General features: G+C 40.2%; 1 protein-coding gene across 1 annotated transcript; it reads left to right on the forward strand.

The window, feature by feature from the left end:
* Positions 1-983: 983 nt before the first annotated feature.
* LOC109706132 (aspartic proteinase nepenthesin-1-like) lies at positions 984-2357 on the forward strand. The gene has a single exon (XM_020226934.1). It carries the CDS (start codon positions 984-986, stop codon positions 2355-2357), a length of 1374 nt encoding a protein of 457 aa, XP_020082523.1.
* The last annotated feature ends 11644 nt before the right edge of the window (positions 2358-14001 follow it).

The following is a 14001-nucleotide window of genomic DNA, read 5'->3' on the forward strand; positions in this document are numbered from 1 at the left end:
ATATATACTTACACACACATATACATACATACACACACATATACATACATATATATATATATATATATATATAGAGAGAGAGAGAGAGAGAGAGAGAATGAGGCTACGATGCTTTTAAAAGTAAGGGGGCTTTTGTGCTTTTGCTTCTTTTCTTTTTTTTTTGACGATGCGACATCCAAATCAATGATTCGCTTCGTTAACTTAATCTACACTATTTGAAATATCTAGATGTCATGTTTCATGATTTTTTATTTCATTTATCCAGTGATCAAAAAGTCTCAAAAATTAATTATTTGAATAGTAATATGAAGTAATTGCAAGTTTAAAGATACAGAAATATTCAAATTGAATAAAATTTTGAAATAATAACTTTTTTACTCTTAAAGTAAGATCTTCGATCTAAAATTTAAAGATATAGAAATATTCAAATTGAATGAAATTTTGAAATAATAATTTTTTTACCCTTAAAGTAAGATCTTCGATCTAAAATTTAAGTCCTCTATATCACCTCTTTTTATGAGATTTTTATTTCTAGCAGTTTATTTTGGGACCACTCAATCATAAGTTAAATGAGATCAAAAAAACCATGAAACCTGATTTCTCAATACTTCAAATAGTGTAGATCAAGTCAAATAGAGTGGATCATCGATTCCAATATCTCATTATAAAAAAAAAAAGCACGGAGGCCCTATGCTTTAGAAAGCAAACGGAGCCTCACTCTATATATAAACATACACGCACACATACATACATACATACATACATATACATACATACATATACATACATACATACATATACATACATACATACATATACATACATATACATACATACATACATATACATACATACATACATATACATACATACATACATATACATATATATATATATATACATATATATATATATATATATATATATATATATATATATATATCTTACCCACATTGTTATTCTAAACTCACAAAATATCCATCATGGCCAAAACCATCTATTCACATTTTATCTTTCTTCTTTCAATATCTATCCTACTCTTCTTCTCTGAAACTACTGGAGGATTGAAAAGATCCTTAAGCTTTGAGCTCATCTATCGTTACTCACCTCGTTCCCCTATTTACTACTCTAACCTTACTGATTCACAACGCTTTGAAGACTCCCTCCTCCATTTTGAGAATCGATTCCTCCAACTAAACAACTCTCAAGCAATGTCAGTTGGTTATGAAATAACTGCTATTCGCCCCCGTATCATTTTCTATGGGTCATTATACATGGTTTTTTTGACGATTGGCACTGGCAATGGTACTATTGGCTACTACTTAAGCATTGACACAGGTAGTTATCTTACTTGGACCCAATGCAAGCCATGTATAAATTGCTACCCACAAAATGATCCTTACTTTGACCCTCACCAATCCCCTTCCTTTATTGACATCTCTTGCTCCCACCAAAACCCCTGCCCGCAAGGGAATTACCATTGCATAAACAACCGTTGCCACTACCAAGTTGGCTATATCGATGGCTCCTACACAAAAGGCACACTCTCGAAAGACACCTTCGGCTTCCGTTCTAGCCATAGTGACTACCCTGAGTTTATTGAGGGGCTCGTCTTTGGCTGCTCGCATGATAGCCAACTAGTTGTACCTAGCCATGGTTATCCATCAGGAATAATTTCATTAGGTTTGTTCAGGGAATCATTTGCAATGCAACTCATTAATCATGGTAGTCAGGGTCGCTTCTCATACTGTCTTCCCTTGAGAGGTTCAACAAGTATGAGCTTTTTACGATTCGGAGATGACATTGTGCAAAGAGGTCCAGTCCAAACCACACCTATAGAACCAAGCCAAGGTGTGTGCTTCTACTATATTATCTTAAATGACATCAGTGTTGGTACCAAACGACTTGGATTTGAGCCAGGAATGTTTGCCCGAAAGCCGAATGGGTCAGGCGGGTTCATTGTGGACTCTGGGGCAGCAGTCTCTCGATTGATAACCCCAGCTTTCGAAAGGGTGAAGAAAGTTCTTAGGGCTTATTTCCGCCATAGGAATTTTGTTGAAGTGGACCCAACAAAATATGGAATCTCACTTAAACTTTGTTGGCTTTTCCAGCCACATTATCAGAGCTTAATGCCAAGTATGACATTTCATTTGCAAGGGGCCGAGATGAGTATACCATGGCAGAGCTTGTTCCACATTGTTCAACAGAAGGGAATATTTTGCTTTGCAATGCTGCCGCTGGAGACTTTGACAATTCTTGGGGCGTACCAGCAAACAAATACTCGATTTACTTTTGATGTGTTGCAATTACAGCTAGCCTTCAATCCAGAAAATTGTGAACATGACTCCCAACCTTAAAAGAGAAAAATAAGAGGATAAATACTAAAATAATGTGCCTATGTGCTTGTTTTTCTTCCCTAATAGTATTTATCTAAACTTTATCCAAAGGAAGACCTTTTCTGGAGAATAAATTTTTAACAAAAACTATTCATATCATGAGATCATTGAATCCATAATTCATACTGTGTTGATATTTGTGCATTTTATATGATGGATGGTGGATCTAGTGGTCCACAATCGAAAGAATATTATGCAACCAAAGTGAATATTCCTAATCTTATGGGACTCTTATTAAAAATAAACTCTTGAGATTATTGGAAATATGACATCTGACTGTTACCAGGAATTATCAACATCACTTCATCTTTGGCACTTATCTTTCATATTGTGCTTTTTGATAAAATCCATGATTTTGATTAGCCTCTTTTAGAGAAGCATGCTTTCTTTGCCAAATCTTTTCAATGGACAATGTTGGGTTATAAACAGTATAGACAATGCAAGTAGATGTGTAGATTGAAATTGATTTTTCTTTTTTGATAAAACCTTCTCTACTGTAAAAAAACATAATACGACAACATAAGTAAATCCTGTTACGGCGGTGGGCCTCCAACAAATACGTTCTATATACTTGTTATGGTATATAGAAATCTCTACAAAAAGTAAAATAGAAAAGATAAGAGAAGAAGAAGACAAATCAAAGAATCTGGTATGTTGTTGTGGAAGCAAAGCAAAACTAACAATTAATATTGAAGAAAAGTCACCAGGATGCGTCCATACAACTTGCAAAAATTAATTAGCGCCCGGCTCGGCTTCAACTTAATTAATACCGGCTTCACTAACCAAATAATCCCGGCCTATCTATTTATAACTAATTACATAGTATCCTACTCTGATTTGATTTCATCTTAACCATAATTTAAATAACCGAATATAATAATTGATAAGATCAAATAATCTAATCCTAATCTCATTAGCATTATCTCTAACACTCCCCCATAATGCTAATGTTCTTCGCACCGATCTTCTCTCGGCAAAATATGAATTTCTCCAATAGTAGCGGCTTTGTGAAAATATCGGCCATCTGCTCCTCGGTTGCGTAGCGTATCAACTCGAACCCTTCTCGTACTTTTTCGATCATCAACTTAACCTCTCCAATCACTATTAAAACAATAAAAATAAAAATCGTTAGGGTTAGTATACCACAACCGGTGGCTTCTTGTTTCTTTCAAATCTCTCAATATCCTTTTCGTCTTATATATCCACATACACTACAAAAGAATTAGGTTATAGGGACACATGTTTGGGACACTTTTATGTAAGTGTCCTTTTATGCCAAAACTTTAAAAAAAAAAAATCTACTAATGCCTAAATATAAAGCATAATCAAACCAAAAATAAAAGGTTACTTTACTCAACCCACCCCACCCAGCCCATTCAGCCCGATTACAAAAAAAAAAGAAAAAAAAAAAAAAATCGATTACCATCTTCCATTCTCTCCTCACTCAATCCACTGAAATCCTAGACGAAGAGCCGTTCCCTCTCGTCCTGCTCCGCCACCGCAGCCAACAAAGTAGAGTTCTAGCGGTTGCTAAATGTTTAAATAAGTGTTGATAAATTAGTAACACACTTTTTAGGTTATAGCGACACTCATTAACTGTCACTATATACATAGCGACCCCACATATAGCAATACTTTTTAAAAGTATCGGTAATTTAGCAAGCATCACTTCTTTTGACCTGTACCGATATTTAAAAGTGTCGCGATGGACCGTTTTTGTTGTAGTGATAAATCCAATAACTTCTGTATCTATAGGCGATTTAACAAACTCATAGATATTATTTTTTCTTAATGGCGCATTTTCTTTATTCGTCGCCTTACACCAATCATTAGATTCTCTCACCTTTTCGAAGTTTTGCGATTCTCCACATTGTGAATACATGCACTGTTCGTATATTTCACTAAGTGATCTTACTTTTCTTGGCGTCGTCTCTGGAGAAGTTTCTGGTGAAATTCGCGGTAAAGCTTGTGGTGTTGTTTCCGTGCTTGTCGTAGTTCCACCGTTGTTTCTATTCTCAGTTGCAGTTTTATTTTCGAATATTGGAAGTGGATTATCCTGTACTTTTGTGCTCCAATCCTAAGCTTTTTGTTCATCAAATATAGCATCACGACTTATAATTAAAGAGTTAGTAGCAGGATTATAAAATCGATAGGCTTTACTTCTTTTGCTATATCCAACAAAAATACACTTCTGACTATTATCATCCAATTTTTGCCTATTTTGTGATAGGATATGAACAAAAGAAACCGATCAAAAAATTTTAAAGTGTTTTACCTTCGGTTTCCAGCCGGTTTATGCTTCATAAGGTGTAATATTCTCCAGCACTAAAATTGGACTTCTTTTGAGAATGTATGTTGTAGTAGATACCGCTTCTGCCCAAAATTTGTTTGGGAGCTTTTTCGCTTTCAACATGCTTTTTGCCATCTCGACTAAACTTTGATTTTTGCGCTTTGCAACACTGTTCTGCTGAGGTGTGTGGTTGTCAACTACCTGTGAATATCATTAGCCTTACAAAAATTTTCAAACTTGTTAGAAATAAATTCTCCCCCTCGATCTGTACGGAGGATCCTAATATAATAACCGGATTCGTTCTCGACCAAATTTTTAAATTTCTGAAAAGCATCAAAAGCTTCGGATTTATTTTTGATAAAACAAACCCAAGTCATCCGTGTTACTTTATATACATATTTCTTTGTACAGGAGATTATGCATTCCTTATATTAGTGTATACTATATTAGTTTTCTTACCAATTCACAACTCACCATGTATTAGCTTGATCTCTGTTTATATAAAGAGGTCTTTTGTAATTTATTAAATCAGAAAGAAATATATTTTCTTCTCCAATTATTCTTTGTTTCATGGTATCAGAGCGCGACTAGCTTAATACGCAAAAGCTCGTCGTCACAAGATCGCCGTCGGTATCTCTCGACCTAATTCTGTCATGACATCCGCACCTCCATCGATGCCGCCTGTACAGGTTCCTACACCGACACCTCCATCAGTGTCGCCTGTACAGGTTCCTGCATCGACTATTGCCCAGCTCGATGTTAAACTCTCCGGGCCTAATTATCGTGAATGGTCGGTGTCCATTCAACTCTTGTTTGATGCTCTCGATCTTACTGGACATATTGATGGTGCTGGTCCACCAACCGATGATTCCAAACTCAAGGACTGGCTCGTTGCTGATCGACGTGCTCGTGGAATTATTTCTACATCGGTAAACATAGACATTCGGATGCAGCTTATCAATTTGTCCACCGCTCACCAGATGTGGTCTCTTCTTCGGCAGATGTATGAGCAGTCTAGTTATGCTCAATCATATGCTGAGTTTCAAGAGATCTCCATGGCTCATCAAGGTGAGCGTAGTATCCAAGAGTTTTACAGTTTTATGCAGGCTCGTTGGCGTCAACTGGCGACCATGGATGAACCCTTGTGTCGCACTTGCTCAGCTTGTCAGTGTACTGTCAAGCAAAAGCAGGTGCGTGATCAACAACGATTGTTCCAGTTTCTTATGCGCCTACGACCTGAGTTTGAAGCATTACGTGGCCAACTACTCCATCGAACTCCCTTCCCTACTATTGATGTGGCTCTCGCGGAATTGATTGCTGAGGAGACACGTCTTCGAGTTTTGAGTTCCTCTTCTTCCGCAATGCCTAACGTTCTTGCTGCTCATGGTCCTGCAAGTCCACCTCCCGTGCCAGCGCCTACTTATCATCAACCGCCTTCTAGTTACATTCCAAATCCTGGTACTAGAAAAGACAAACGAAGCATTCAATGTCGTTACTGTCATCTTTGGGGTCACTCAATTCAAGATTGCCGGAAAAAGAAATGGGCAGATCAGCATTTACGATCCTCTCGTAATATGCCTACTGTTGCATCTGCTCCTTCTGTTCCTCCGGTCAACAACGCGTCATCTACAGAGCAGCAACCTTCAACTATTCAATTGAGTCTTCCTCAACTACTGCAGATGTTTCAGCAACACCAATTGACTCCATCCACTTCGTCAGGGCAGTCCTCCTCTATCTTTTCATCTACGCCATCAGGTTTTGGTATGACTGGTCCTGGAGGTACTTCGGAACATTCCTGGATTTTAGACTCAGGCGCATCATTTCATATGACACCACATGCTTCTTTACTTTCTTCACCTTCTCAATTAAATTCACCTTCACATATTTTTACTGCTGATGGTACCTCTCTTTCTGTCAATAATAGTGGCGTTGTTTCACCTAAATCTGATACTTCAGGACGCTTTACTATTCCCTCTGTCCTACATATACCTCGACTCTCTCTTAACTTACTATCTGTCAGCCAAATTACTGATCATGATTGCACAGTGACCTTTGATTCTTCTTCTTGTCTTGTGCAGGATCGTCGGACCGGGACTTTGATTGGACAGGGCCATAGACGTGACTGCCTGTACTACATGGACTATCTGCATCTTCCTCCTAAAATTAATTCAGCAAATATTGCTACAACTTCAAATTCTGATCTCTGGCATCGTCGTCTCGGTCATCTTTCTTCTGATAAGTTTACTGTTTTAGTTCGTAGTGGTGTATTAGGTCCTGTTTTTAATTCCGAATCTGTTTCTTGCATTGGATGCAAACTTGCTAAACATTCCATTAAACCTTTTCCTGTTAGCAATTCTATTTCAAGTGCACCATTTGATCTTATTCACTCTGATGTTTGGGGACCAGCACCTATATCAACTCGTGTTGGAAATAAATATTATGTTATTTTCATTGACGATTACTCACGCTTTACCTGGGTTTATTTTATGCATAACAAATCTGAACTTTTTCAATTGTATCAAAATTTCGCTGCCATGGTTCAAACTCAATTTGGTGCCACTATTAAAACTTTCCGCTCTGATTCTGGTGGCGAGTATCTTTCAAATGAATTTCGCCAACTTCTCGCTAAGCATGGTACTTTGCCGCAACTCTCTTGTCCTTATACTCCTCAACAGAATGGTGTTGCTGAGCGTAAACACCGACATATCCTTGAAACCGCTCGATCTCTTCTAATTGATGGGTCTGTGCCTAAACAATTTTGGGCAGATGCGGTTTCTACCGCAGTTTATCTGATTAATATTATGCCCTCCAGTCTTTTCTCCGGCGTTTCTCCTAGTGAGCGATTGTATGCTAAATCACCATCTTATACTCATTTGCGTGTTTTTGGATGTACTTGTCTTGTTCTTTTGCCTCCGCATGAACGAACCAAATTAACTCCAAAATCGTCAATTTGTGTTTTCTTAGGATATAGTCTTGAGCATAAAGGGTACAGATGTTATGATCCTACTGCTCGCCGCATGCGAATTTCTCGAGATGTCATTTTTCTTGAACATGTATCATATTATGCTCAATCTAAGTTAAGCGTTGATACTTCTGCCGTTTCTTCACCTTCTGTTATTGATCTTTCATTTCTTGTTAATTCTTCGTCGACCACCACATCTTCTCCCGAAGAGCCCCAACGAATTGTCGCTCAGCCCACTGAATCTTCGTCTTCTGCAGAAGTTTCTATAGTACCGGCACCACATGACGACCCACCAATTACTGTTCCTTCCGACGATCAAACGACTGCTGAGCGCCGCTATCCACTGCGTACTCGCCGCCCCACACAATTTTTTGGTTGTCTTGCCTCTCCTTCTTTTTCTCCACGATATCATGCTTTCTTTGCAGCCATTTCTAATATCCAGGAACCCCGTACATATCGCCAGGCCGTTTCCATTCCTGAATGGCGAGATGCAATGACCACAGAACTTACTGCCCTTCATCGTACTGGTACTTGGGAACTAGTTCCTCTCCCGCCGGGCAAGACTCCAATAAGTTGTAAGTGGATTTATAAAGTCAAGACAAATTCTGATGGCTCAATTGATCGCTATAAAGCCCGTTTAGTTGCTCGAGGGTTCTCTCAAGAATATGGCATTGATTATGAGGAGACATTCGCCCCTGTTGCTAAGATGACCTCTGTTCGCATCCTTATTGCTCTTGCTGCCTCTCGTAGCTGGCCTCTTTATCAACTTGATGTCAAAAATGCCTTCTTACATGGGGATCTTCATGAAGAAGTTTATATGCAACCACCTCCTGGTCTTTCCCATTCATCCGGTCATGTTTGCCGGCTACGGAAGGCTTTATATGGCCTTAAACAAGCTCCCCGAGCTTGGTTTGAAAAATTTCAGTCTGCTATTCTTTCCTTTGGATTTCATCAAAGCGAAAATGATCATGCCTTATTTATTCATACATCTTCTCGCGGGCTCACTGCCTTACTTTTGTATGTTGATGATATGATAATTACTGGTGATGATCCTGATTATATTCGTTCCGTTAAATCCTATCTTCAGCAACAATTTGACATGAAGGATCTTGGTCCTCTTCGATATTTTTTGGGGATTGAAGTGGCATATAGTCCTCGAGGATATATATTGTCTCAACAAAAATACACTGCCGACTTGCTATCTCGTGCTGAGCTCACTGATACTGACACTGTGAGTACTCCTATGCAGCTCCACCAAAAACTAACTCCAACTATGGGCGAACCTCTCACTAATCCTACACGTTATCGTGAGCTAGTTGGTGCATTAGTCTATCTCACTATATCTCGCCCCGACATTGCTTATGCGGTTCATATTGTTAGTCAATTTATGCAGGCGCCTACTTCTGTTCACTATGCTGCTCTTTTACGCATCTTGCGCTATTTACGAGGAAGTATTCATCAAAGTCTATTCTTTTCTTCCTCTTCCAAGCCTCAACTTCGTGCATATTGTGATGCTGATTGGGCTGGAGATCCTACTGATCGTCGATCTACGACTGGCTATTGCGTTTTCTTTGGGGATTCTCTGATTTCTTGGCGTTCAAAGAAACAAGATAGTGTCGCAAAATCTAGTACGGAAGCTGAATATCGTGCTATGTCCTCTGCAGCCTCAGAAATTGTATGGCTTCGCCGACTCCTTGGTGACCTCGGTGTCCAGTGCTCTAGTCCAACACCTTTATATTGTGACAATCAAAGTGCTATCAAAATTGCGAATAATCCTGTCTTTCATGAACGTACTAAACATATCGAAATTGATTGTCACTTTGTGCGCCATCATTACATTAATGGAACGATATCTCTGCCGTTCGTTCCCTCTGCTCAACAACTTGCTGATTTTTTCACCAAATCTCAGACTACTCAACGACATCAGTACCTTCTATCCAAACTCTCCGTGTTTACTCCACCTTGAGTTTGCGGGGGGGTGTTACTTTATATACATATTTCTTTGTACAGGAGATTATGCATTCCTTATATTAGTGTATACTATATTAGTTTTCTTACCAATTCACAACTCACCATGTATTAGCTTGATCTCTGTTTATATAAAGAGGTCTTTTGTAATTTATTAAATCAGAAAGAAATATATTTTCTTCTCCAATTATTCTTTGTTTCAATCCGGCTATAATCATCCACGAAAACTACAAAATAGTAATTGTTGCTGAGTGGCGGTGTCTGCATTGGTCCACATACATCTGCTTTATCAATTCTAATGGTCCTTTGGCTCTCCAATTGCTCTTTCTCGGAAAAGAGTCCCTGTGTGTCACGCCCCGAGGTCCTTTTTTTTTGGTTTAAAAGTAAAGCGGAAGTGCCCAAATTTTTTTTTTGAAAATCCTGACCTCCAGGGTATGCCAGAGCCACCACAAATATAGAGAGTCCACTGTTCACACGGACAGAGTCTCCCCTGTATTTGCACGGCATCGCAGAAGTACAAAATACAACCACAATCGTATACATTCACCATTCACATATACATTCATTTCATTACAAATATCCATAAATCCACATCTATCAGTTTCAAATATTTCCCACACGGAAACTCATTTTGAAGCACTAAGAGTCATGAAAGCCAATAAAACCTTTTCAAAATCGTTTCCCACACGAAAATATTTTTTCTTTAAACCATGCTACCACGAGGGGTAGAAAACCGTTTTCATCTCAAAGAAAACTATAAGTTCTTTAATTCATTTACCAAAATCACATTTATCCAAGTAAACAAAAACCAACTGAACCAATATGTCTAAGTTATTTATTTTGAGTAAGAAAGGATAGAAACTAGACCGAATGTCACCGGGCCGGAAACTCTATCGATCGCTACGAACGTGTCTCACGCCTTGTCTCAACCCTCACCGCCCACGATACCTGAAAAATAGTGGGGGAGGTGAGAACATGTAAACATGTTTCCCTTCCCAGTGGGTACCGCAAGCCGACGAAGGCGAGGAGTACTCACCGGATCAGGAAGAGATAAATGATTGAGAAGATATAACGACTATAGTAGCAATAAAACTGAAAGGAAGGCGAACAATACTAGAACATATAACTACCGCTACTGTAAATAGAACAGAATGCATACATGGATGTTATAACTACAGCAGCAATGATGTATGGGTAAACAACAATATATAGGAATATGACTAATTGCTACTGTAATAAAGAACAAAGTATAATTATGTATCAACCGGACGATCAGTCCTAAAAATACCCAATCAGAAACCTGGCATGACGGTCCGCAAACCTTAAGCCTATGCCACTGCCACTCTACCTGTATATAACCCAGTTCTGACCGCTGTGCGCACGGGCTGCATATAACCCAGTTCTGACCGCTGGGCTCACGGGCTGGCACATCCAATCAATTTTTCGGAAAAAAACATCTAGCTGGGGTGGATCAGACCGCTGGTGTTCGTGAAATGCGAACGAGTATGTGGCAATCGAATGCTGATATGCTCAAAAACCAACCATTGGCAACTAGCCAACAATCACTGCCCGCTCGGGGCACACCAACCAATAGGTCATCGAACCATAAGGAATACAAGTACCGACCACTTAGGTCAACTAGGATGGAACAACTCAACATCCTTCCGAAGGTATGCAAGTATCGACTACTCAATGTCAACTAACAGATATGCACACGAACCGACAAATAGGTCATAATACAGAATACATGAAACCGACCGACTAGGTCACAAGGATGTCAAATCACGAATCAATGTAATCTATAATCATCCGTCGGCAATCAATCGACAATCCTACCCCTCAGGGTACACCGACCATATAGGTCATCAAATAGTCCAACCGACCAAGTAGGTCACAATAACAAATGCAGTAAACCGACCGAATAGGTCACAGACACGGAATACCAAAACCGACCAACTAGGTCATTGATCTCACCTGAAATCATAAATCCGCTCTACTCCTACTCATGATACTAGATATGAAAAACAACCGAGTAGAGTATAGCCAGAACAACATGGGTGCTAGGCTCAACACTATATATAAAGATATATATGCAAGATAACAATAAGAGAACAAGGGTAAGAAGATATCACCGAGTGTGCATCACTGTACCGACTTCGGATCGATGTACCCACCTGTATGAACAACGTGCCTGTTTCCCGACTGTGGAAGATTATTAACCGGGCCTACGGAGGGTCCACCAGGTTAGTATCTAACCCACAAACAAGAAACACTAAACGCACAAACCCACAATTAAACCCACGGGAATTGGTTTCCCCCAAAACCGATTACCGTAACATGCCGGAAGTCCCGAAAATCGCATCGGACTCCGCCGGGACCCACGAACTGTCCCGAAATTCATCGACTCATGCTACGAGTCACCCGCTGCCACTAAACACCATTATTCATCAGACTTGGCAGCAAACACACCGCCTCAAATCGAAGCGATTATCGTCGGATAATCGTTCCGATCCGGGTTCCCGTAAGTGTCAATTTCGACACCGGAACCCACCGTCGCTCACCCGCCCTTCCCGAACCCTCGAAACAACACGGGTGACCAGCCAACATGGCTCAACGACATAACAATAGCTCACAAGGCACCGTCGGAAGAATTCCGAACCGAAAACGCGTTTCGTCGGCGGATTTTGCCGACAAACGCACCGGGAATCAATTTTCGATCTCTGCAAGGGCCTGGGGCCTTGGACAATCAGTACAGAGGTTACCCTCTGCCCGCACATGCTGCCAACAGCAACCCCAAAGTGTACAATTGCGTAAAAACCCTCCCGATTCCATAAAATCACATTATTTAATGTGATTTCCGGGCTTTTATGGCCCGCTAGCGCAAACCGAGGGTCATTCAGCCAAGTCGAGACACCCGCTGACAGGTCTCGGCGTGCTGGAGGTTGTGCTCACTCTTCGGAGCACTGCGGGCCACTGTGGCAAGCACACGAATGATGCGAACTTCAGTGAAACAGCGCACACAGCTACTTAATCACATCAATCACGCAAACCGGGGCACCTCTGACCCTAACGGAGGTGAGCACGATGTTCAGCACGATGCAGGGATCATCGTGCTCACTTTTGAGATTATAGAGGTGTCTTCCGATCATCGGAAAGTTGACCGAAAATCCTAAATAGTGTGCTGGTACATAAATAGGGCTTACTGGACCAGTGGGAGCATAGGTTTGTCGCCGGCGGCCGGACGGCGAGCGCTCCGGCAGGGGACGGGTGCGGCCAGTCAGTAGGGGCCGAGGTACCTGCTGGCCGGCGGCGGGAGGCAGCTGGTGGCGTGGTGGAGGAGATCAAACCCGAGAGCTTGATCTCGGGTTCACTCGCGACGGCGGCCGGGCGGCGGCTGGGGGAGCTCCGGGGCGGCGGCTGGGGGATCTTGATCAAATAATTCAAATAATGCATCATACCATATCCTCATGGGCAACGCCGCCGCGCGGCTCGCCGGTGGCCAATGGGGCCAATTTCGGGGGTTATGGCGAGGTATGGGCTCCATTGGGGATCGAAATCTTCTCGTTACCAATTCGTCGCTCGAATTAGGGTTTTTGTATTGATATGACATTAGCAGTGGAAATTTTTGATGATTGGAGTGGTGACTAGTGGATTATGTTTTCGAGTTGTTAAAATGAGGTTTGTAATGTTTTGTTGCGAGAACGAAAGTAGATGTTATCATTTTTCCAATATGCGGAGTCTATTCAAGGTATTAGTCTCTTAGAACAACAAAACAAAACAGCAAATTTTGGTACATCTACATATGAGATCAGATTTGGACATAGCTGCATGCTAGGCAAATTTCACTTGCTTCCTTTCTATATAAATTAACAAGCTTTGACCCTTTTTTTTGAGAAATTAATTAAGATCTCATTTTTCAATCCGATTCATGTTATCTTTAAGAAAATTATTGTGATTTCTTAGTAAACTTATGTATTGTATATTATGCGATTGCATCACAGTTCATCTAGGATTGCATCGAAGTGGTCTAAACTTGCTTGTGTCAATCAATTATTGAAAAAAATCTCTTTATTTTTTGACACAATTTGGATAATGTTTTCATGTGTTGTTCTAGTTCATAATACATTTTTCTACAGTTGTTTGATTTAATTTTGCTATATTTTAACAGGTGCGGAATTACACTCCTATTCCAACAATCAACAATAGCATCAAAGTCAATCGGCCAGTGAGTTTGATTCATATATAGGTACCTCACTGTTGAGAGAAACAAAAGAGCTTATTCGCTAATCAACTACATATATGCTGTATCGTATTCTATACCAGTGAAGGTTTCTGATGCTTCTAGTTCTTATCATGATATGGATGTACTACTCATTTTTCTAGTT

The sequence above is a fragment of the Ananas comosus genome, unplaced genomic scaffold, assembly GCF_001540865.1.
Source record: "Ananas comosus cultivar F153 unplaced genomic scaffold, ASM154086v1, whole genome shotgun sequence".
NCBI lineage: Eukaryota > Viridiplantae > Streptophyta > Magnoliopsida > Poales > Bromeliaceae > Ananas > Ananas comosus.

What these genes read in the sequence shown, in the direction of transcription:
- LOC109706132 (XM_020226934.1), top strand. Translation starts at nt 984, where the DNA reads ATGGCCAAAACCATCTATTCACATTTTATCTTTCTTCTTTCAATATCT.